The 21,965-nt window shown below is 53.5% G+C and overlaps 8 protein-coding genes across 8 annotated transcripts; 7 read left to right on the top strand and 1 right to left on the bottom strand.

The window, feature by feature from the left end:
* Nucleotides 1-539: 539 nt before the first annotated feature.
* On the top strand, nucleotides 540-3,216 carry N7498_006611 (uncharacterized protein; the record flags this gene model as incomplete). Its single annotated transcript, XM_058453673.1, has 2 exons — nucleotides 540-793; nucleotides 846-3,216. 2 exons carry the CDS (start codon nucleotides 540-542, stop codon nucleotides 3,214-3,216), a joined length of 2,625 nt encoding a protein of 874 aa, XP_058307864.1.
* A 2,532-nt stretch (nucleotides 3,217-5,748) lies between these two features.
* Nucleotides 5,749-6,768, top strand: N7498_006612 (putative short chain dehydrogenase; the record flags this gene model as incomplete). Its single annotated transcript, XM_058453674.1, has 2 exons — nucleotides 5,749-6,297; nucleotides 6,457-6,768. 2 exons carry the CDS (start codon nucleotides 5,749-5,751, stop codon nucleotides 6,766-6,768), a joined length of 861 nt encoding a protein of 286 aa, XP_058307865.1.
* A 1,511-nt stretch (nucleotides 6,769-8,279) lies between these two features.
* N7498_006613 (uncharacterized protein) lies at nucleotides 8,280-8,497 on the top strand (the record flags this gene model as incomplete). Its single annotated transcript, XM_058453675.1, has 2 exons — nucleotides 8,280-8,294; nucleotides 8,333-8,497. 2 exons carry the CDS (start codon nucleotides 8,280-8,282, stop codon nucleotides 8,495-8,497), a joined length of 180 nt encoding a protein of 59 aa, XP_058307866.1.
* Nucleotides 8,498-9,177: 680 nt separating this feature from the next.
* On the top strand, nucleotides 9,178-11,161 carry N7498_006614 (uncharacterized protein; the record flags this gene model as incomplete). The annotated part of the gene is made up of 2 exons (XM_058453676.1): nucleotides 9,178-9,475; nucleotides 9,543-11,161. 2 exons carry the CDS (start codon nucleotides 9,178-9,180, stop codon nucleotides 11,159-11,161), a joined length of 1,917 nt encoding a protein of 638 aa, XP_058307867.1.
* A 1,598-nt stretch (nucleotides 11,162-12,759) lies between these two features.
* N7498_006615 (lysophospholipase family protein) lies at nucleotides 12,760-14,747 on the top strand (the record flags this gene model as incomplete). The annotated part of the gene is made up of 2 exons (XM_058453677.1): nucleotides 12,760-12,808; nucleotides 12,877-14,747. The coding sequence occupies 2 exons, from the start codon at nucleotides 12,760-12,762 to the stop codon at nucleotides 14,745-14,747; spliced, it is 1,920 nt and encodes a 639-aa protein (XP_058307868.1).
* A 974-nt stretch (nucleotides 14,748-15,721) lies between these two features.
* N7498_006616 (uncharacterized protein) lies at nucleotides 15,722-17,014 on the top strand (the record flags this gene model as incomplete). Its single annotated transcript, XM_058453678.1, has 1 exon — nucleotides 15,722-17,014. The coding sequence occupies one exon, from the start codon at nucleotides 15,722-15,724 to the stop codon at nucleotides 17,012-17,014; it is 1,293 nt and encodes a 430-aa protein (XP_058307869.1).
* A 142-nt stretch (nucleotides 17,015-17,156) lies between these two features.
* N7498_006617 (BRCT domain-containing protein) lies at nucleotides 17,157-20,065 on the top strand (the record flags this gene model as incomplete). The annotated part of the gene is made up of 2 exons (XM_058453679.1): nucleotides 17,157-18,555; nucleotides 18,645-20,065. 2 exons carry the CDS (start codon nucleotides 17,157-17,159, stop codon nucleotides 20,063-20,065), a joined length of 2,820 nt encoding a protein of 939 aa, XP_058307870.1.
* A 243-nt stretch (nucleotides 20,066-20,308) lies between these two features.
* Nucleotides 20,309-21,954, bottom strand: N7498_006618 (3-deoxy-7-phosphoheptulonate synthase class II; the record flags this gene model as incomplete). The annotated part of the gene is made up of 6 exons (XM_058453680.1): nucleotides 20,309-21,338; nucleotides 21,392-21,443; nucleotides 21,496-21,588; nucleotides 21,644-21,707; nucleotides 21,765-21,874; nucleotides 21,933-21,954. 6 exons carry the CDS (start codon nucleotides 21,952-21,954, stop codon nucleotides 20,309-20,311), a joined length of 1,371 nt encoding a protein of 456 aa, XP_058307871.1.
* Between the last annotated feature and the right edge of the window lie 11 nt (nucleotides 21,955-21,965).

Consider the following 21,965-nt stretch of genomic DNA (forward strand, 5'->3'; position numbering starts at 1 on the left):
CGTTCCAAGTTATTGGTGCAGCGGGGCGGGTTCCGTGATTTCCGAAGCGCACATCGCCGAGAGACGGTCCAACTGGGTCTCCTTGAGCCAGTCGATCCAAAGGGGGCAAAAAGCTAAGCGGCAGTCGCGTGCCCCTCTGCCCTTTCCAGCCTCCGAATGGGAGTCGCTTGGGCCCTGGTGAGACCCTGGACCCTGAAACGGACTAGGCCGGGCGCAGCCCTAGACATCATTGGGGAAAAGCCAAGTGAATGTGAATAATATTTCATAATAAATCCTGCACTTGCGAGACCCCCGTCATTGGTGCCACCTCGGTCTGCCTCGGGTCCCCCGGTTCCTTGTATTGACGAATCTAATTATATTTTCTTTTTCTTTTCATTCGATCTTTCAAACCTCTCTCTTTTGCTCCCTATACGTTCTATCCTTTTCGCCGCATTCCGGGCTGTTAACTTCCCATTCCAATCTTTTTTTTTTTTTTGCGCGTATCCCCCTGGCGCGCCTTTTTCTCTCTCTCCCCTCTCGAACCATGAAATGATCTCACCATGTCGCTCTTCGCCTTCCTCCCCCCGCTCCCGCCGTTTCTCTTCTCGGTTCTGGTCATGAGCGGCCTCGTCTCCAAGGCTCTACATATCGGCCTGCACATTCGCTCTTTACCATTCCTCTATTTCGTCCTCTATTCGCCGACCCTCATTTTACAAGACCTGCTAGTCATCCTCGTTGGGAGGCTTTTGTTGCAGTATGCGGCTCCGGGAACCCGGTTACAATGGTTGTCGACATGCGTAGGAGGTCTGCTTTCGTAGGTGACACCGCTTTAGAATTGTATGGAACGATGCTGACGAGACTGCTAGCCTGGTAACATGGGGTGCCGCCTCCATCCAGTTCGGCTTCTTCATGCAGACCGGTGCCGAAGTCGCCTGGGCTCAAAGTAATAGCTTCCTCAATGATCCCGCCGCCATGAAGATCCTTTTGACAGGCATCACCACCGTGTCCGCCGCTGCTACCGTTTTCGCCCTGGTTGCCTGGATGATTCACTCATACCTGTACCTTCTGACCGGTCTTGGATTGCTGGCGATCCGGGATCTATTCGTGGGAGGCTACAAGGCCCGCTATACCCTGCTCTCCGTGCCCAACAAATCTTGGTTGGCCTCCGTCGATCTACGAACCGCGCGCCGATCCGCTATCGCCGTCTCTGTCTTTGTATCGTTGTTGTTCCTGGAGCTCACCAGACCGTCCATCCCGTACGACCACCTGTCTGGTGCATTGCCATTGACTTTGATGGATGCATTTCATAAAAAGTCTGTCACCGTTGAAGGTTGCCGCAACCCGACAATGAATTTCCCTCTCTACACCGCGGGTAAAGTTAGTTCGGAGAAATGGTCTCGGCCCGCCTGGTTGCCGCAGAACCCACCCCCGGGATTCAGCCGATGGGATATCAGCCCAGAAGAGCGTGCGGAGAAGGATAATCCCTCTTGGTACCTGTGCAGCAGCGGGGACCCCGGCTTCTACAATCCCAAGCAGGATCCGCTCAAGATTTCCAATCTGGGCGGTGGAATCTACGAGCCCTTGCGGAAGGCCTTCGAGGAGAATTCGGTTGAAATTGATAACGTCGTTCTTTTAACCCTCGAAAGTGGGCGCAAGGAGTTATTCCCGGCGCAGCAGGGCACTCCCATGTTCGATGCCTTACTCGAGTCGCACAAGAAGGAGAAGAGGGAGAAGGCGATCGACGACCTGGTCAAGCTGACCCCTGTAGCGCAGATGCTAACGGGCGAGTATGCCACGGATAGCAAGGGCGAAAAGGTCGATCTGAGCAATGCCACTTGGCAGGATACAGCTGAAGAGGGCATGGGCGGCCTGAATGTGCGGGGTGCACTCACTGGCAGTTCGTTGACTTTCAAAAGTATTTTGGGCAGTCATTGCGGTGTCAACCCACTTCCAGTAGATATGTTGGAGGAAACCGGTCTCGAAATCTATCAACCGTGCTTGCCGCAGCTTTTCGAACTTTTCAACGAGGTTAAATCGCCCGTGGAGCCCAACTTACCCAAAGCCATTGAAGCCCGCGATGACGAGTCCGAGGCTGTCAAATACCCGTGGAAGTCCGTCTTCATGCAGTCCATCACCGACGACTACGATCGCCAGGACGTCCTGAACGAGAACATGGGATTCAAGGAAAAGGTTGTCAAAAAGACATTGAAACGTGCTCGATTTGGCTCCAAATATGCTCCCAAGGGCCAAGAGATTAACTACTTTGGATATGCCGAGACCGAGTTGAAACCGTACGTGCAGGATCTGTTCGAGGAAGCTGCCAACAACAAGACACGCATCTTCCTCTCGCATGTCACTAGTACCACGCATCACCCGTGGAACACGCCTGACGACTTCAAGACGGAATCCTACATGGGCGACGAAGGAACCGTCAACCACGGTCTGATGAACAACTACCTGAACACCCAGCGCTTCGTCGACAACTGGCTCGGCGATATCATGACCATGCTCGACGAAACCGGCATCGCGAACTCGACCCTCGTCGTAGTCGTTGGCGACCACGGCCAGGCCTTCGGCGAAGACAACAAGGATATGACAGGCACCTATGAAAACGGCCATATCAGCAACTTCCGCGTCCCTCTCGTCTTCCGGCACCCTCACATGCCACGCATCGACATCACCGCCAACGCAACATCCCTCTCCATCATCCCGACTATCCTCGACCTCCTCGTGCATTCCCACTCCCTCGACACCCGCGATGCCGAAATCGCCTCATCCATCCTCCCCGAGTACCAAGGTCAATCCCTAATCCGCCCCTTCATCTCCGCCATCGGCGGTTCCGACACCCACGGCAGTGCCCGAATCGAAAACCCTGACTCTCACCCCATTGACGCCCGTTCTCCCCGCCCAACACACAAGCACAAGGATGCCCGTACCCAGCGGGTCTGGAACTTCGGCCTCATTAACGCAGGCGGCTCAATGGTCTCCATCACCTCAGCCGATACTCCCTACCGCCTGATCCTGCCCCTCCGCGAGGGCTTCGAATACGTCTTCACACACCTGGCCGAAGACCCCGGCGAGCTGCACCCAATGAAGACATGGACGCTATCTGAGCTCGTCCACGAAGTCATCCCCAAGTTTGGTGAAGACCCTGCCTCTTGGATCGAAGATGCCGAGCAGGTCGGCAAGTGGTATGTCAACGAGCAACGGAAAATCTGGGGCTACCGGGAGAAATAATCCAATTCCCTGGAGAGCGTTTTTGAAAAAGCAACATTCGCATCGCATCACATCACTGTCTTCATCTACCTTTCATATACGTGTTGATTTGTCATGACTTCTCGAAAATCGGGGTGGGCGTTCGGTGCCGTTGGGCTGCATCTTATTATTTTGGGCTGGGCCTTTTGTTTTCATACCATGTGCACTTGGTGTGATCTTTTCCTTGAGTCAGTTTATATGCCTCTCTGGTTGTACATATCATTTCCTGGAGCTCTGCATTCAATGCTAGCTTGGTGATTCAAGGTTGTTTATGAAACATAATCCGGCGTGGTTGAGGGGAGTCCGTTGTGGTATCTTAGCCTACTCTAATCCAGTCACCTACCTACCTAGCCAGGCTTTTTGTAGTTTGTAAATCGGGTACAGTTGGAGATATGGCTCGTCACGAGGTCACAAGTTCAAGCTTGCCCGTGTTTGCAGCTCCTATTTACGTCAACTGGCACATGTGGGTCTAGGCCCGAATTAGGAACCTAGGCACTACCTCGAACTAACCTAACAATTGCATTTCGCGCCATGATCTTCCCAAAAATTTGACAATCTACAGAGTACATAAGCGAAATAACCCTTCTACAGATAGGGTTAATGAGTGTAAGAAGGTTAAACCGCTGGCCCGTACAATCTAGGTAGCTACATAGAACATCTCTGTCCAGGTGCTCAATAGAACTAGATCTTTCTGAATCGCTCACAGTATTCTAGGTGGGCCCAGACATCTTCAGATCGAGAACTAAGAACGATCAAAAAAAATATACTCAGCCGTCGTTGCCGCCCAAAAATCCTAAATTGCACGGGATCTGCATTTCCAGCCAGCACATCCGACAAACAGTCCACTGCATCAGATAAGGGGAAAACGGGAAAACGGGAAAACAGTTCCAGAACAGGTGTGGCTACACAGGACACGTCTCCAGGGCTGCCAGCGTGACGAACACGATCGGTGGGGAGAAGCGAGAACCACCACGCCAAGACGGAAGTGGTAAGCCGTGGTTCTTATCACTGCAAGCCAGCTAAGCCAAATACTACACGCCCCCACGCCCCAGTGTAATACTACATAGCTTGTCGATTCGAGTCCCGCACATCTAGATCGATCTGCGGGACGAGACACTACTCCCGCCGGGGAGGAGGACCCGTGCATGCCACGGGCAATTCTGTTGGTAGGTTCTGCGTACCGGGGGGCACGGGCCGGACGGGGCCCTGGATGTGTGGTTTGGACTGGTGTGCCTGAGAATAATGGGAAGGGGGGAATCGAAGAAAAAAACGGGGAATAGGAAGAGCCAGATACAGGCCGGGGCTAGATCTAGAATTTAGACTCGGGTTTGGGCAGGGGTAGCGGTGTGCGTTGGTCAACTATGAGACGAGAGAAAAATCTAGAAGATCTGGCACCGATGTTTATTGCTGTTTAGGTCTTGCTCACCTGACTCCGGGGTTCGGATTTGCCCGATCAGGCAAGGTAAGTTTATCTTGGACTATCGGATGTCCCCCGGGGCCCTAGATCGCGGGCTCGGATTACATGGTATTTGGATGCTTCGGTTTCTAGCTTGTGTAATCTAATTTTGGATCTCTCCCTTGGTAGCTGGTCGGATAGTGCGATTTGCGGCGACGGGCCAGACATCAAAGTATACCACGGTTACCTTGGTACTCTAGTGCTTGTCAATTGACACCGACCATACGAGCTATGATGGGAGATCTGGAATGGGCCCAGCAAAAAGGATAAAAAAAGTCCCATCCCAAAGCCGCGGAATGGGCAATTGACTTTTACCATACGCCCAGGAACACAAACGACGGGGGAGGCGCAGCTATTGGTGAATGCCGGAGGAGACCACATGACAGGATAGAAGGGAAAATCAAAATAGAAGTGCAACTGTGGCAGTTCGGGACTGGGCCCGGCGGTTCCCCGGGGTCAGGTGAACCCCAAAGTGGCGCGGAACCCGGGGAATCGGGTTTCCCAAACCAGGCATCCGATCTGCATCCCCATTCTTTTTCGCAGTCCCTGTCCTGGAGGTGGCCAATATTACACATATTGCCATCATGGAGAAACCAGAATAGACCCTACAAGGGTTATTGCAAGGTCAACTACTCCGTACGGAGTACTTCGCCACACAGGCCTGTCGGATTGTGTTTTTTCGGTGGTGTGATAGCTGTCGCCACGACCGTTTAACGTGCGGCTACGCGCATTCCCCGGGCCTGGACCGAGCTTCGATGCCGCCTTTGGCCCAGTCTGGGCGTCTTTCTTTGGAAGTCTCTTCGTGTTCACGAGACCTCTTCTGGCTGGGACCTCCTTGGATCTCGCTCGGTACTCGGTCCCGGAGCTGGCTCCCTGGGCTCCATGGACAATATTTAAAGGCGTCGTTCATTCCATGGTTACTCTTTTCCATTGTATTCAATTCATTCAATCTAATATCTTAATCACTCTCGACTTTCAGCTTCGACACCTTTCAAGCTTCGGCTGGTCCTGCTCTTATCACACCCTTTATACTCTTATTATTATAATATCCCAACATCATGTCTGTCTCCATTGAAACCACCGATGTTCCCACTGCCCCCAACACCTCCCAGCCCATCCTGTTGGGCCAGAAGGCCAGAATGCCCGAGTTCAGTCTCGCCGGCAAGGTCGTCTGCGTCTCTGGCGCTGGCCGCGGCCTGGGTCTGACCCAGTCCGAGGCCCTTCTGGAGGCCGGCGCAAAGGTCTACGCTCTTGACCGTCTCGAGGAGCCTGCCCCCGAATTCGCTGTGATCCAGCAGCGCGCCAAGGATCTGGGCACCGAGCTGCACTACCGCCGCATCGATGTTCGTGACACTGAGCTCCTGAACAGCGTCATCGAGGACATCGCCAACACGGAGGGCCGCATGGACGGTCTGGTTGCCGCTGCCGGTATCCAGCAGGAGACCCCTGCTCTGGAGTACGCGGCCAAGGACAGCAACACCATGTTCGAGGTTAACGTCACTGGTGTGTTCATGACCGCCCAGGCCGTTGCCAAGCAGATGATTCGCTTTGGAAACGGTGGCAGCATCGCCATGATCGCCAGTATGAGCGGTACCATTGCCAATCGGGTACGTGTCCCCTCCCCATCCACGAAATTCCTTTTTACCCTTATACCCGGCATCCGTGCACTTGCCTCCCTCGGTGAACCCGTGGTTGACAAGTACATGGGTTCCACCCCAACGTCCACACATCTCCCCATCCAGAGCCAAGACTAACAATTCCAACAGGGACTCATCTGCCCCGCCTACAACGCCAGCAAGGCCGCTGTCATCCAGCTGGCCCGCAACCTCGCCATGGAGTGGGGCCAGTACAACATCCGCGTTAACACCATCTCCCCCGGCTACATCGTCACCGCCATGGTCGAGATGCTTTTCGTTGACTTCCCCGAGCGCCGCGACCAGTGGCCCAAGGAGAACATGCTCGGCCGCCTCTCCCGTCCCGAGGAGTACCGCGGTGCTGCCGTCTTCCTGCTCAGCGATGCAAGCAGCTTCATGACTGGCAGTGACCTGCGCATGGACGGTGGCCATGCCGCGTGGTAGATTATTGTTGACGTGGCGTGACCAAGCAGGTCTCTCATTGCATGGCGTTTTTTTTTTTTTTTTTTTTTGAAAATGGAGCTAATAGCGTGGGGGTTGACTTTTATTTTTACTTTCTTTTTGACTCTATACGTCTGACTTGACATTTTTTACGAATCAGCGCTGCTTTTGTATGGTTACATACTCCCATAATGTTGATTAGACTCATATCGATCGCTCGAGTTAATGCACCTCCATCTGTGATCTGACCCCACTTTTGTCCACTTTAGACTGCTCGGCTCCACTGGTCAACCACCAGAATCCCTGCTATTTGCCGAACCGGGACTCCTGCAGCCCAGGTTTGATCAGGTGTGTTTGTTGTTCCCACGACCTGTGCGTCCGTGTAGCGTCCACTTGGGTTTGAACGCAGTAAGTCCTAGACCATAGAAGATATCACTTTACACATGACCATCCATACGTCTGGCACACCAGAAAATGGAGAATTTGATGAAAAGTCCATGATGTAGGCTAGACATCAACAAAGGGTCGGAACCAGGGTTCCTTCCAGGGTATGACAGCCATGACTGGGTTGACCCATGGTCAAAAATTTCATTGTAGCTCAGCTTGAACTTGTCTGAAATCTGGGGAAGATGCGGAGATGGCACCTTTTCGCCAATCAGAGTACGTTTTGGCGGGGCTCGATCCTCGAAGATCCTCGGACAAACACGAGAGTTTGGCCCTATATTTAGGTTCTGAGGTTCTTACGTGGTCGACTTTGCGGTGGTGATTGGGCCGGGCCTTGAAGAGGGTTTTTGACAACGTGACTACTCACGATACACTTACAAGGGCTTCGTGGACGGCCGGATAATAGCGCATCTTCCCGTGCTGGTTGGGAAGCGAGGTGAAGTCATGACTCGGGATTCCTGATCTTGGCGGTGCCCAGCAAACATATCGGCCAGTTTACGATCTCTATTAATCATAGCGCTATTCATAGCGCTGCGTCGACCATCAAAAACACCGAGCTATTACGTAACGGCGCTAGTCGGACAACTCCCCGGCTCGTCCTGCAGGTCGGGTTGGACAGCCCTGTAAGCTGAGACGGCCCTCGTCTAACTCTAGGGACGGCATCCTTGCTGCTTCTCGGGACTCCCTAATTAGGGACCTCACAAGACATGATGATCATTTTTGCGACGGATGAAAAGTAATCCGCACCGGAAGCTTGAGGCTGATAACCACACCCTGCTCTCTGTAGAAAGCAAGTCGTATTTCTATCGTACTTCGAACCTAGCGTTGCACTGGTGGCGACAGACGAGGAATACGACAAGTTTCAGCTCTCGCGTGCGACCTCGACAGGGGTATAAGAAAATCATAAACAGATTCGATAAGTACGGGCCAATTGGATCGTGGGTAGTGGTAATGTAGGCGGAACTTGCTTGTGGGCGGGGTTCTCCATAGAGAAGCGCCACCCTAGGCACGCTTTCCTTGGCGAGGCCGGTGCCCTGCTTTTGCCCTGCTTCGCTTGGAATTTCTAGAACATGTTGCGTGGCGCTGTAAGCCGTCTACAGTATCGTCGGTAAGCAGTGAAAAGACTTCCACTTCAGAGAGTGTTGGAGATAACCAGCTGACTCCGGAGTGGAGTGCCAAGACACAGGCCAAGAACGCCGCGATAAGCAATGCCAAGCAAATCCCAAGCCCTCGAAGCCTTTCGGGTCTGTGTGTTCGCTGCTCCGACGGTCTTCCCTTTGTTCCGTGATTCCTTCCAGACTTATATACGGGGTACTCCAGAGGTGAGACCGTTGGTTTTACCTCAACACCAGCGCTTTCAACCAAGCCCTAGAAAAGTAAACATGAATTTTAGCCTGGAGTGCCCAATTAATATCTTGACTGGATAACATCATTTCCTGCGCCCTCGGTCACACTTACCCAACCCATTAGACCGCCAAGCTTAACCTCCCGTAATTCGCACTAGCGTTGATGTCTTTTTGCATGAGCCACTCACAAGATTCCTGCGGCGATTTCCACTACAGTTACATGGCGCGGGAGGGGCTGTATCCACTATATACACTAGTCGGTCCATTGTCAGATCCTTATTCGCTGCCTATCGAGCTTATCTGCCGAATATCACGGGCTTGGACCTCGTTTTAAGGAAAGCGCAGTGGATGGCGTGATAATTCCGGGGTAAACATGGACTCGTGGCCGCCGTCGAACGAGGCGGGAGCAAAAAAAATAAAGAAAAGACAAGGGTCTAGCCTGGGTTCGGCCGAATCATCCTACACGATCAAACCGGGAGTCATAGAAGCGCGAGAGGTATAAGGAGTGCGCATCTCACTTCCCTTCACTTCTTCCCCTCCTCTCCTCTCATCCTCCACTCCTCTTCGCTTCCATCCCCTCTCCCCACTTGTCCGGCCTGGGATATCTCTTCTCTTATTTGCCATGGCTCAAGCCGTGAACACCTCCGCCACCTCGCTGGAGATCAACGAGGGGGCTGTGACTTCTACCAACAAAACCGTGGAGGGTGAAAAGTCGGCTGGTGTGAACTACACCAAGCCCCAGAAGGGTCTCGTCTCTGCTTCCTACAATGTGTACATTGGTGATGAAGATCCTACTGAGGACGACCTGCATGGCCCGAATGCCTTGCGTCGTATCTCTGCCCCCATCCCGTGGTCTGTGTACACTGTTGCCTTCGTCGAGTTGTGCGAGCGTTTCTCGTACTACGGAACCCAAGTCCTCTGTAAGTAGAGCGTTGTTCCTGAGTTGCTTTTTTCGGTTGACATGACACTAACCCATGGGACGCGCAGACTCCAACTTTGTGAACCACTCTTTGCCTCTTCCCTATCCACAAGGACCTCCTGGTTCAAATCACAATACTGGTGCTGGCGGTGGCTCTTTACAGGGCGTCTCTGGAGCTCTGGGAAAGGGTGTCGAGGTAGCTAACGGAGTGAACACTTTCAACACATTCTGGTGCTACATTATTCCATTGTTCGGTGCCTACCTTGCTGATGAATACTGGGGACGATACAAAACCATCTGCTGGTCGATTGGCTTTGCCATCATTGGACACATCATTCTGGTCATCTCTGCCATCCCTCCCGTCATTACCAACACCGACGCTTGCTTTGGCGTCTTCATGTTGGGTGTCATTATCATGGGCTTCGGTACCGGTGGTTTCAAGCCCAACATCTCCGCCCTGGTTGTGGAGCAGATTCCTGTCACAAAATTGAAGGTCCGCACTCTGCCCACTGGCGAGCGTGTGGTCGTCGACCCGACTATCACCCAGAGCAGAATCTATCACTACTTCTACCTGTTCATCAACATTGGTGCGCTGGTCGGTCAGATTGGTATGGCTTATGCTGAGAAGTATGTTGGATTCTGGCTCTCCTTCTTGCTGCCCACCATGATGTTCTTGACTACTCCCTTCATCATGTGGTGGGGACGCAACCGTTACCGCCAGGCTCCTCCTCAGGGTTCGGTCACCTCGAAGGCTGTGCGTGCCTTCTCCTACGCCCTGGGTTCCCGCTTTTCTTGGAACCCGGTCAAATTTTGGAAACGCACGCACGATGGTACTCTGTGGGAGACCGTCAAGCCTTCTAACATCCCTCCAGCTCTCCGCCCCCACTGGATGACTTTCGATGATGCCTGGGTTGACGAGGTGCGCCGTGGGTTTTCTGCCTGCGCTGTCTTCTGTTACTACCCTTTGTACTGGCTGGCATACAACCAGTTGACCAACAACCTGACGGCCCAGGCTGGAACTATGACTCTGCTCGGCGTGCCCAACGATGTCGTCAACAACCTTGACCCCTTCGCCCTCATCCTTTTCATCCCCATCTGTGATCAGTTCCTGTACCCGGCTCTGCGCAAGGCTGGTTTCCGATTCACTGCCATCAAGAAGATCTTCGCTGGATTCACCTTGGCTGCCTTGGCCATGGTCTGGTCCGCCGTCTTGCAGTTCTACATTTACAAGACTTCGCCTTGTGGTAACCAAGCCAACAACTGTTTCTCGGCCGATGGCAATGTCAACCCTTCCCCATTGATCGTCTGGATCCAGGCAGGCGCCTATGTCCTCATTGCTTTCTCTGAAATCTTTGCCTCGATCACCTCACTGGAGTACGCATACTCCAAGGCTCCCTTCAACATGCGTTCCCTGATCCAGGCCATCTCGCTCTTCACCAACGCCATCTCCGCCGCCATCGCCGAGGCTCTGAACCCGCTGTCCCGAGACCCCCTGCTGGTCTGGAACTACGGTGTCTTCGCCGTCCTGGCATTCGTCGGCGGTATCCTCTTCATCATCCAATTCTGGGGCCTGGACAAGGAAGAAGACGCGCTGAACAACCTGCCCGCGGGCCATGTCGAGGCGGATGAGAAGATTCCCGATCGTGCCATGTTTGAGGCTGCTGAGATTGGCCCTGTCCGTGGTTAAATGGTGTTAATTTTGTTGCTTGGCTATTGCCACATTTGTTTTGCCCGGGTTTCTGGGTCATCATGGTTACGCTGCCACGGCACGAATAGATGCATGATGAATAACACTTAATTTATTATCCTGAGGATTCATCTACATTACTGTAGGGCTGTAGATTCGATCGTCGCTTTTCTGCGCTTTTCGTTCCCCACCTGCCGATCTCCGGTCGCCGATGCCTCCGATCGTACGGAGTAGTGGATCCCAAGAAGATTGCGCACATGAAAACAAATATTTGTTCTACAGGCATCAACGCCCTCCGAATGAACCCAACTATGAAACATCACAGTGAAACCAATCCATAAATTATTAGGACCATGACATCGCCCACCCAACGGGGATCGCGGCCTCCGACCCGAAATGAGCTCCCTCTAATCCCCACAGCAGTTCGTCTTCAGACCGAGGCTTATCGGTTTCAGTGTTATTGTTGTGGAGTTGTCTTGATAAGCTCCACCGAATATTGCCGAACTGCCCATATTCCCTGTTTCGAATTGCCAGGTCTGCTAGAGCACCTTGGCATCTCCAGTATTAGCCTCTACCGCATCTAGTGTTGCGCTACCCATTTGGCGCCAATGGTTGCTGGGTAAAAAAGTCGCTGCCTGTTGGTGCCTAGGATGTGTCGGATGTGTCGGTGATTACGGAGTATTAATTTAGTTATCGGCATTCATTGATGACCCTTGTTCTGGTGGCGGTCCCCCTGTGGATCGACGCACCCACACGGCGAATCGGATCGCAGATTCGGGACTTTGCACGGCCGCAGGTGGATCCTGTTTTGTGCATCGTTGTGTTGCATCGTTCTTACGATTTCGAGATGAAAGGGTAGTTTGGGAAGAAATACATTGCAATTATGCCTAGATGGTATGGTTCTTATGTCGAAGGCGGGAATAGTGGTATCCGTTCTCCTGTCTGTACGGGCCTTCCGAAGGGACTCCTTTTCCCTTTGGACGCCTTAGAGTAAGCAGGCGGTTGAGAACAGCTTCTCCATTTGTAAAATTGGCAACTAGAATTCAACACTTGCATATGTCCCATCTACTACCTCAAGCACTGCATACTAGCAAGCTTCGTTCGTCGCAAACATGGCGCAGCTCGTCAGCCACGGCTACTTTTGGGTATGACGTACCGGCAAATCGACGAACCAGATGAAGGGACAATCTTCATAGCCCCTGGGCGAGGGAGTCTTACCTCAGCCCTGCGCCTCATCGTTCGTGCTAATGGCCAATAATAGAATGACATGAAGAGTTGGAGTCGGGCTGCACAAAACGTACTGAGTATGTACACCGCTAGGACTTCAGGTTGTTCGTTCGGACCTGACATCACTAGCTCCACCGTCCAGTACCCACTGCGCCATGATTCGCAGTCCCCATGAATGCTGTTGCACGATGGATTTGCTGAAAACATATGCCTGGAAAGACTGAAATCTCGGCCTGGTCTTGGCTAAGCTTCCGGTCGCTCCGGTGCAGTGCATAAATATCAAGCACCCCTGGCGGAATCTCGATGATCGCTCCCCCAGTCTTTTTCCCCTGCTCTGCGTGTAGAGCAGTTGAGGTAGCCGAGGTTCCACCATGAAAGTGTCTGCGTTGATCGGCTCTATTGCCTTGGGCCTGTTGCCCGGTATGCTTCTTCCTCGGGCGCGTCGCTTTGTGTGACGTGGGCACGCGATCATGCTAATACTCTGCCAGGCACCTTTGCTGCTCCTCCCAATGGCTTCGATACCGATGACCTTGCCCTTGAAGTCGCCCGCCGTGCGCTTCCCAATGCCCCCGATGGATATACCCCGGCCAACGTCAGCTGCCCGGCTTCACGGCCGACGGTGCGCAGCGCCGCCCACCTTTCGCCCAACGAGACCTCCTGGCTCGATACTCGTCGCAGCAAGTCCCTGGCCGCGATGAAGGATTTCTTCGGTCATGTCAAGGTCGGCGATTTCGATGTCACTTCATATCTGAACCAGCACTCTAGCAACTCGTCGAGTCTGCCGAATATCGCCATTGCTGTTTCGGGTGGCGGATACCGCGCGCTGATGAACGGCGCCGGTGCTATCAAGGCGTTTGACAGTCGAACGGAAAATGCCACTACCAGCGGTCACCTGGGTGGTCTGCTTCAGTCTTCGACCTACGTTGCTGGTCTCTCTGGAGGTAGCTGGCTCGTTGGATCCATTTATATCAACAACTTCACCACCATTGATGCGCTGCAGCGTGGTAGTACTTGGCAGTTTTCGAACTCCATTCTCGAAGGCCCTCCTACTGGAGGTATCCAAATTTTGAAGTCGGCTAGCTACTACACAGACCTCGCTGAAGCCGTGAATGGCAAGCAGGATGCTGGTTTCGACACTTCTATTACTGATATTTGGGGCCGTGCGCTAGGCTACCAGATGTTCAATGCTAGCAATGGAGGCCTTGCCTATACCTGGTCATCCATTGCCGAGACTTCCGCGTTCAACGACGGAAACTATCCCATGCCTCTGGTCGTTGCGGATGGCCGTAACCCTGGCCAGCTGATCGTGGGTAGCAACTCCACTGTGTATGAATTCAACCCGTGGGAGTTTGGTACCTTTGACCCGACCATTTACGGCTTCGTTCCTTTGGAGTATCTCGGCTCCCGTTTCGTGGGTGGTTCGCTCCCCAGCAACGAGACCTGCGTCCGTGGCTTTGATAACGCTGGATTCATCATTGGAACTTCTTCTACCTTGTTCAACCAGTTCCTGCTGCAGCTCAACACCACCTCGCTCCCCAGCTTCGTGAAGAACATATTCGCCCACATCCTCTACAAGTTGGACAAGTCGGACGACGACATCGCCGCATATGATCCTAACCCTTTTTACCACTACAACAACCACTCCTCCCCGTACGCTCAGCAGACCGAGCTGGACGTCGTCGACGGCGGCGAGGACCTGCAGAATATCCCCTTGCACCCGCTTATCCAGCCCGAGCGCGCAGTCGATGTCATCTTCGCCATCGACTCCTCGGCCGACACCACATACTCCTGGCCCAACGGCACCTCCCTGGTAGCCACCTACGAGCGTAGCCTGAATAGCAGCGGCATCGGCAACGGCACCGTCTTCCCCTCCATCCCGGACCAGAACACCTTCGTCAACCTGGGCCTGAACACCCGTCCGACATTCTTCGGCTGCGACAGCTCCAATCTAACCGGCCCCGCCCCTATCGTCGTCTACATCCCCAACTACCCCTACTCCGCCTACTCTAACGTCTCAACTTTCACCCTCAGCTATAAGGACTCTCAGCGCGACGACATCATCCTCAACGGCTACGAAGTTGCCACCATGGCTAACTCCACCCGCGATGGCAACTGGACCGCCTGTGTCGGCTGCGCTATCCTTAGCCGCTCCTTTGAGCGCACCAAAACCACCCTCCCAGATATCTGCACTCAATGCTTCACCAATTACTGCTGGAATGGTACTGTCAACAGTACCGCGCCGGGTGCGTTCGAGCCTGTTACCCTGCTGGCCGATAGCGATAGCGGTGCTTCCGCTATTGTGCCCACTGTGCTTTCTACCGCTGCGGCTGTGTCTGTGGCGCTCTTGACTATGATATAGAGCTTATGGGTTGTGTATATGGATCTTTTCAACTGCATTAGGGGTGCTTTTTTGGCTCTTTTTCCCTTTCGGGTTGCTACGATATGTTCTCGTGTTGTCTACGGACTTTTTATGTATTACTGAGTCATGACTTTCATAATCTAAGATTCACTCCTTAATGTTCTCTTTATCATAGTTGTAGGCTAAGTACATGTCCAATACCTGCCAAGGTTATGAGACCCTACGCGCAAATATTGAATTCGAAACGTTAAGAGATTATATGGAGTTATAAAGGCCCATGAGATCAATTAACACATAGCCCAAGCTGATGATCTTGACCCGAGCCCCGAATTGTGGAGACGGACTGTCGAGTGACGTGAGAAATATGTTGCCTTTTTTAACGCAGATAAGTGCTGCGAAGCAGGCTGGCAATAGTGAACCCCGTGCACATTTTGTTACGGACTGAAGGAAAGAATTACCGTATCCCTTTCTGTGAGAGAAATAAAATGCCCAGAAATATATCCAGGAAGATGCCTACAAAAATAGGTTCCAATTTTAAAAGTCGTCTAGGGATAGAACTAAGTCGGCTTAATTGCTGTGGAACTACAATGTACTAGGAGTCTATTTCAATATCTTGACCAGCCCTGGGGTGCCAATTCCAACCTTGAGGATGAGTACATATAAAGAGCGGGGACTAAACTCGATGCGTAGCCAACAAGTGGGGACAGTTAGTATCACGTGACGGTCGCCATGGCGACGCGGTGCACCTTCCTAGCTTCGCGCAAACACGCTCCACAACGGTCTATTTTCGCTCTGCAATTTAACTGCATTCCACACGGCAGCCGCGAGACACGACCTCGGCCCCGCCATGAGTGCGCTGGGTGCATTGAATTACCGACTCCCGTAACCCGATATACAATTACGACCACACTCCGACAACATACACCACAACACAGCACGCGCCACCGATACACCATTGTCCCCTCCTCGCCATCATGGCGCGCGCGGCCGTTCTACCACCGTCTCCTGTCAAACGGGGAGCTCGAACGGCTCCTCGGACGACTTTGACAAAGACCACCGCTTCTTCCAACGCGAAGAAGAAGGCGCCGGCCAGAGCACCCGCGAAAAGCGCTCCCTTGTCAGATTCAGACGATACCGAGGATGAGCTCGGTATGATGATGAAGGAACAACAGCCGCCTGCTCGACCCCGTGGAAGACCTGCTGCACGACCTGCTGGCCGACCTGCCGCAAAACCTACGGCCCGTGGCAAGAAAGCAACGCCACCCCCGGCTGCTGAAGAGTCACACGCTGAAAGTGACGACGACGAAGCTGCGAAACCAGAACCCCCGAAGAAGCGTGTTGGAAGACCTAGAAAGAATCCATTGCCAGAGGAGCCTGCTGTCGGCAAAACCGAGACAGCACCGAAGCCCAGAGGACGACCGAAGGGTTCTCAGAATGCTCCAAAAACGGCTGCCACGCGCAAGAATATCCGGAAGGCTGCTGAAGTAGAGACCACCCAGGATGACTCAGAGCCCAAGAAGATTATCGTAAACCCGAACGTCATACGGTCCAATATCCTCCGCGGCCCTGCAAAGAAGAAGACCGTGACGTTCCAAGATGTGTCTGGCCAGGGATCAGAGGACGAGCAGCCGGCTGTTCCAGCCGATGGACGGAAAAAGACTGCCACAAAGGGTGCTGACAAGGCTGGACTCGGGGCAACTCCTGTTCGCAAGAATGCGACCACAGTTGGCCGGGGACGCAAGCCCGCTACAGCGAAGAAGGGTGCATCTCAACCTCTGTCCCCCAAGAAGGCGAAGCAAATGGCCAAGTCTCTCTCCGCGTATGCCAGCTCTGACGGTGAAGAGGATGAGCTGAGCGCCGCGAAGGATGATATCAAGAGCCCACTCAAGCTTGTCGTCCACTCACCCACCAAAGATACTCCTGAGAACATGGGGTTGGCATCTCCTGTACGCAAGATAAACTTCACACCAAAGAAAGTCTTCAGCATTGTCGACGAAAATGGCGAACCAAAACTCCCAACGCCTAAACACGGATCAGCGGCTACAGGCCTTAGCTCCCCAGTGAGGAGAATTAACTTCACTCCCAATCACAGCCGGAACGCCACCGCTGACAATGGCCATCTTGCTCTTCCTGTCGGAAAATCGATTAATTTCAGTGACTCAGTCTTCATGTCCAGCCCAGCGAGGCGGCCGGAGGCATCTCCCTTCCAATTCAACCTCAGGGATACCCCCCAACGGTGGCCTTTCAAAGTCTGTCCCGGCGCCTAACTTCACCCCGGGCCAGTCATCGCCACTCAAGATGTCCCCGAGAAAGGGCCATCTGGGTGCGTCTTTCTCAGGCACGCCATCTAAAGCCTCGACCCCGTTATTTCAAGCTCGGTCTTCTCTGATCCAAAGTCCAGCGAAGAGAATGGCTTCTCCCTTCAAAAGCTCATTACTTTCCTCCAAAGCTACGATAGCTGAGGAGAACACCTACGATAACGATGATACCTTTGCTGCATCAGCCACGAAGGCTAGGAAATACGCTTCTCCTTCCAAGGATTTTCAACCATTCGGCGGTGACGAGGATCTCGAGATGGTGGAAGAAGTGGCTCGTGATATCTTCGGCATTGAGCTGCAGTCTGACAGGAAATCTTCATCCGAGTCGCCATTGTCAAGAGAGTCGTTAGAGCCTAAATCAGTGCCAGAGCCTCAATCCACACCTACTAAAGATGCTGAATCTGACGTTATGAGTCAATCCGACGATGAGGATATCGACCAGAAGTTGGAAGAACTACAAGAAGAGATTCGCCACGAACCCGCTGACATGGACACATTCTGCTTCAATACGATGGAAGATCTCCAGGAGCCCTTCCGGAATCTTGAACAAGCGGAAAGTGTGGACGTTGGCATGGATTCAGAAGAGGCTGATTCGAATGAGGAGCCGGAGGCTGAAGAAGAAAGCGGGTGCGAACCCGATTTGCTCTCCCAACCTGCGGAACCAACCGATGAGCCTATTGAGTCTATGGAGGCAGAGGAAACAGATATTTTTGATATACAGTCTATGGAGGTTCCGTCCTCCCCTTCCCCGCCGTCCGAACCGACACTCGGGCTGGATGCTCTCGAAGAAGCGCAGTCTCCACCCTCAGTCCACGAAGACCGGTCTGAGCAGGAGGAGTTCGACCGGGAGGAATACCCTGCGGAATCTATCCGCCACGCAGACGAAGAACAGGAGATGGAGAGCGAACAAGAAGAGATGGTAGACGACGACTTCACTCTTGTGCAATCCGAAGCCGCCTTTTCGGTGATTTCCCAGCCTCGCTCGCCATATGAATTCAGCGAGGGCGAAAGCAACACCAGCCCGATCCAGAGGACGCACCCTATTCCTCCCTCAGCACCAACCCCTCCGACCGATGGGATGACACCAATGTCCATAAGAGAAGAATACAGCGAGGGAAGTGTCAAGTCTATTGACCGACTTTTCGACATCAACTACGAACCCCGGCCGGCTGCCCAGGAGAGTCCTTTCGACACTACTCAGTCCGAGTTTCCTACTCCCGTAGCGCCCAGTGTCTCCAACACTCCCAGTGTTCGGAACAACCGGAAGTCTGTCACAGGTGTTGACCTGGGCTTCACCCCTCTTGCAGACCGATTTGGCGGCTGGGAAACCAATACCCCGACTCAAGAGAGAACACCCCGACCTCGTCGGCGTGGCATGTTCTCTCTCGTTGGCCCCTGGAAAAAACCGTTGAGAGTAATACTCCCACCCAAGAAGACGAGGTATCATACCCTGACCTCTCGCGCACTCCGCTCGCAAATACCCCAGCCTTGTTCGCCGAGTTACCTCTCCGGCCTTCTGTCTCTCCCACGAGATCTCCCACGAGATCTCCCACGAGATCTCCCACGAGGTATCCCCTAGCTGAACGGGACCTCGAAATGATCGACTCACCGATCAAGAGCGTCATCTTCGAGGACCCTGAGCCTGCCGCATTTGAAAACGAAGAAATGGAACAGACTGAACCACGCGGGGAACTGCCTGCCCACGAATCGACAGACGATGAAGAGCAGGTCTTTTCTGACGAGGACAAAGAGAACTCGGACACTACTGCCCCTGCCCTAGCCACCCCAGTGAGGCCCGTTCCCGAACAAAGCCGAACAGTTCATACCGTCTCAAAGGTGCCGCTGAGAGACGAGGGCGAAGTCTCACCGTTGAAGCTGCCACGGAAGCGTGGCCACTCCCTTTCGAGCACATCTCCCACTCGCTCTTCGCCCCGCGTTCCCAAGCCCATTTTCCCTCAGCGGATCGAAAGCATGGCCATATTTTCTCCCCACAAGGCACCACGAGCATCACGAAGCCCAAGTCCCAAGCGTCGTTGCAGTACCCCTAGACGCTCCAGTGGAAAAATCCGGGACATGGCACCCCCCAAGGCCCCATCTGTCGCTGCAAGCCCAGCGAAGACTCCGCGCCCCAACTTCAATCCAAGCAGTCACGCTCTACGCGGTGCTGTTGTGCACGTGGATGTCCATACCACGGAAGGTGAAGATGCATCAGGCATTTTCCTCGAACTTTTGCAACAAATGGGTGCCCGATGTGTGAAGTCGTGGTCTTGGAACCCTGGATCTAGCCTTTCTCCCGTCGATGGGGCAGACCCGACGGAGGCTAACTCCAAAGTGGGTATCACCCATGTGGTTTACAAGGACGGTGGCCTGCGGACCCTGGAAAAGGTCAAGCATGCAGGTGGTCTCGTCAAGTGTGTTGGTGTTAACTGGGTTCTTGACTGCGAAAGAGAAAACAAATGGCTCGACGAGACCCCATACACTGTTGACTGTTCTATCATCCCTCGCGGTGGGGCCAAGCGTCGCAAGAGCATGGAGCCGCGTGCATTGAGCAATGTGAACGGGACCCTTGTGCGCACTGCTGAGCCATCCACCCCCTCTGCCAGTGGCCGTCGCTACGGTGCTAACCTGGGCGCCGTGGAGACCTTCCGCAAGATCACACCGCCAACCCCGGTTCAAGTGCCATCCACCCCCGAGCAAACCTCCAATGACCGCTACCGTGTCCCTCAAACCCCGGGCTACAACTTCGCCAACCTTGATGCCATCGGCATATCCCCTGCCACTCCTTATATGGTGTCCAGCCGTGCTCAGCTGGTTCAGCAATCCTGCCCGCCCAAGCAGACCCACCGAGGTTTGTTCTCGGCGAACAAGCCCAGCTCGCGCCGAGGCTTGTTTGATGATGATGAAGACGATGAGAGACGTAAGCAGCGTGCTCGCATGGAAGCTGCACGTCGCAAGACCAATCTCTTCAAACCCTCTGCTGGAAGCCCGCTTGGGCGGTGATTTCGTCTTTTTTTGTTTTACGTTACGTTTAATACATTCGTCCCAAGCTACTGTAAATATGGGAGCTTCTGGAGTTTTCTGTGTGGCAACTCGGTTCTATTGGGTGGTCAGGAATTGGAGCCAGGTCCATTTTGTATTTGAACACAATCCAATCATATGATGACTTTTTCCTCCTTCTAATCGTCTTTTCTTTGGAACCGAAATCATACAGTCCGAAAGGCGCAAATGCACGCTGATCCCATCTCAATTCTCTTCTTCCTGACGATAGAATCCAGCAACAAGGAACGCAAGCTCCAAAGCCTGCTTCTCATTAAGTCGCGGATCACAGAAAGTCGTATATCTCTCCCCAAGCCCATCCTCCGTCAACCCAGCAGCACCACCCACACACTCCGTGACAGCCTCCCCAGTCAACTCAAGATGCATACCACCCAAGAACGACCCCGCTGCCCTGTGGATCTCCAACGCCTGCTTCAACTCCGCCAGGATATCCGTGAAATGCCGGGTCTTGACACCCGACGGCGTCGCTTGGGTGTTTCCATGCATCGGATCACATTGCCACACGGGGACATGGCCCGACGCTTGCACGGCCGCAATGTGACCCGGTAGGAACTGGGCGATCTTGCCTGCGCCATACCGCGAGATCAATGTCACTTTACCGATCTCCCGCTCCGGGTTCACGACGTCCAGAAGACGGACCAGCTCATCGGCTACCATACTAGGCCCGATCTTGATTCCGATCGGGTTGGCGATACCGCGGAAGAACTCGACGTGTGCGCCGTCGAGTTGGCGCGTGCGGTCTCCGATCCACAGGAAATGCGCCGAGGTAGCGTAGAAGCTGGATGTCTGTGCAGCACCAGGTTGAGCGGGGTTTTTTACGGACCGGGTTAGTGTCTGCTCGTATTCGAGGGAGAGGCCCTCGTGGCTGGTATAGATGTCGGCTGTCTCGACGCCGCGGTCATTGTCGATGCCCACTGTGCGCATGAAGCGGAGTGCGTCTTTGACTGCGTTCACGGTGCGCGAGTACTGCTCCTTGATCGAGGGCGTGATGACGTGGCCCAGGCCCCAGTCTAGTGGGGAGTGGAGGTCTGCGAGGCCGGAGGAGAGTGATGCGCGCAAGTAGTTGAGGGTCGCGGCGGAGTGGAAGTATGCTGACACTAGACGGGTTGGGTCTGGTTTTCTTGATTCGGGGTCTGCGGCGAATCCGTTGATGTTGTCACCGCGGAAGGATGTCAGCTCGACGCCATTGACTAATTCGGTTGGGCTGGAGCGTGGTCTGTAGATGGTTGTTAGTTATGTCCGATGGCCTGCTTGAGTTTGGAGACGTACTTGGCAAACTGGCCTGCAATGCGAGCTATACGGATGACGGGCTTGTTGGCTCCTGTACAACGTGGTCAGTGGATGCTTCCTGCAGCAAGTGCTGATGTCCATACCCCAGATGAGAACCAAGCTCATCTGCAGGAGAAGCTTGACCTTGGCTTCGATCATGTCTTGGTTACAGTAGTCGAACAGCTCGGCGCAGTCACCTGTTCAGATGAAATTAGATCAAGTCAAGTATTTGGGTTGTTTTGCTCCACGTACCACCCTGCAAGACAAAGGCCTTGCCAAGGGCAACATTTTTCAAGCTCCTCTTAAGGTTGTTGATCTAGACATAGGATTAGATATTGGATTTATTGGAGTAAATCAAGCTTAGTCGGCATACCTCCTGCGTTGTTACTAGCGGCGGGAGCTTCTGCAGCTTCTCTAGTGAGTCTTTGACTCCCTGTGCATCTTCGTAGACCACATCCTGCTTGATGGGCTTGGTAGTCCAGGCTGGAGATAGTGAGTGACGAGGGTTTAACTAGACGACCTGGAGAGGTGAGAAACGTACAGCTTGGTGTCCAGTCTGCCATGGCTAGTGGAG

This window comes from Penicillium cinerascens, assembly GCF_028974065.1.
Source record: "Penicillium cinerascens strain IBT 15544 chromosome Unknown contig_6_segment0_segment0, whole genome shotgun sequence".
Classification (NCBI taxonomy): Eukaryota; Fungi; Ascomycota; class Eurotiomycetes; order Eurotiales; family Aspergillaceae; genus Penicillium; species Penicillium cinerascens.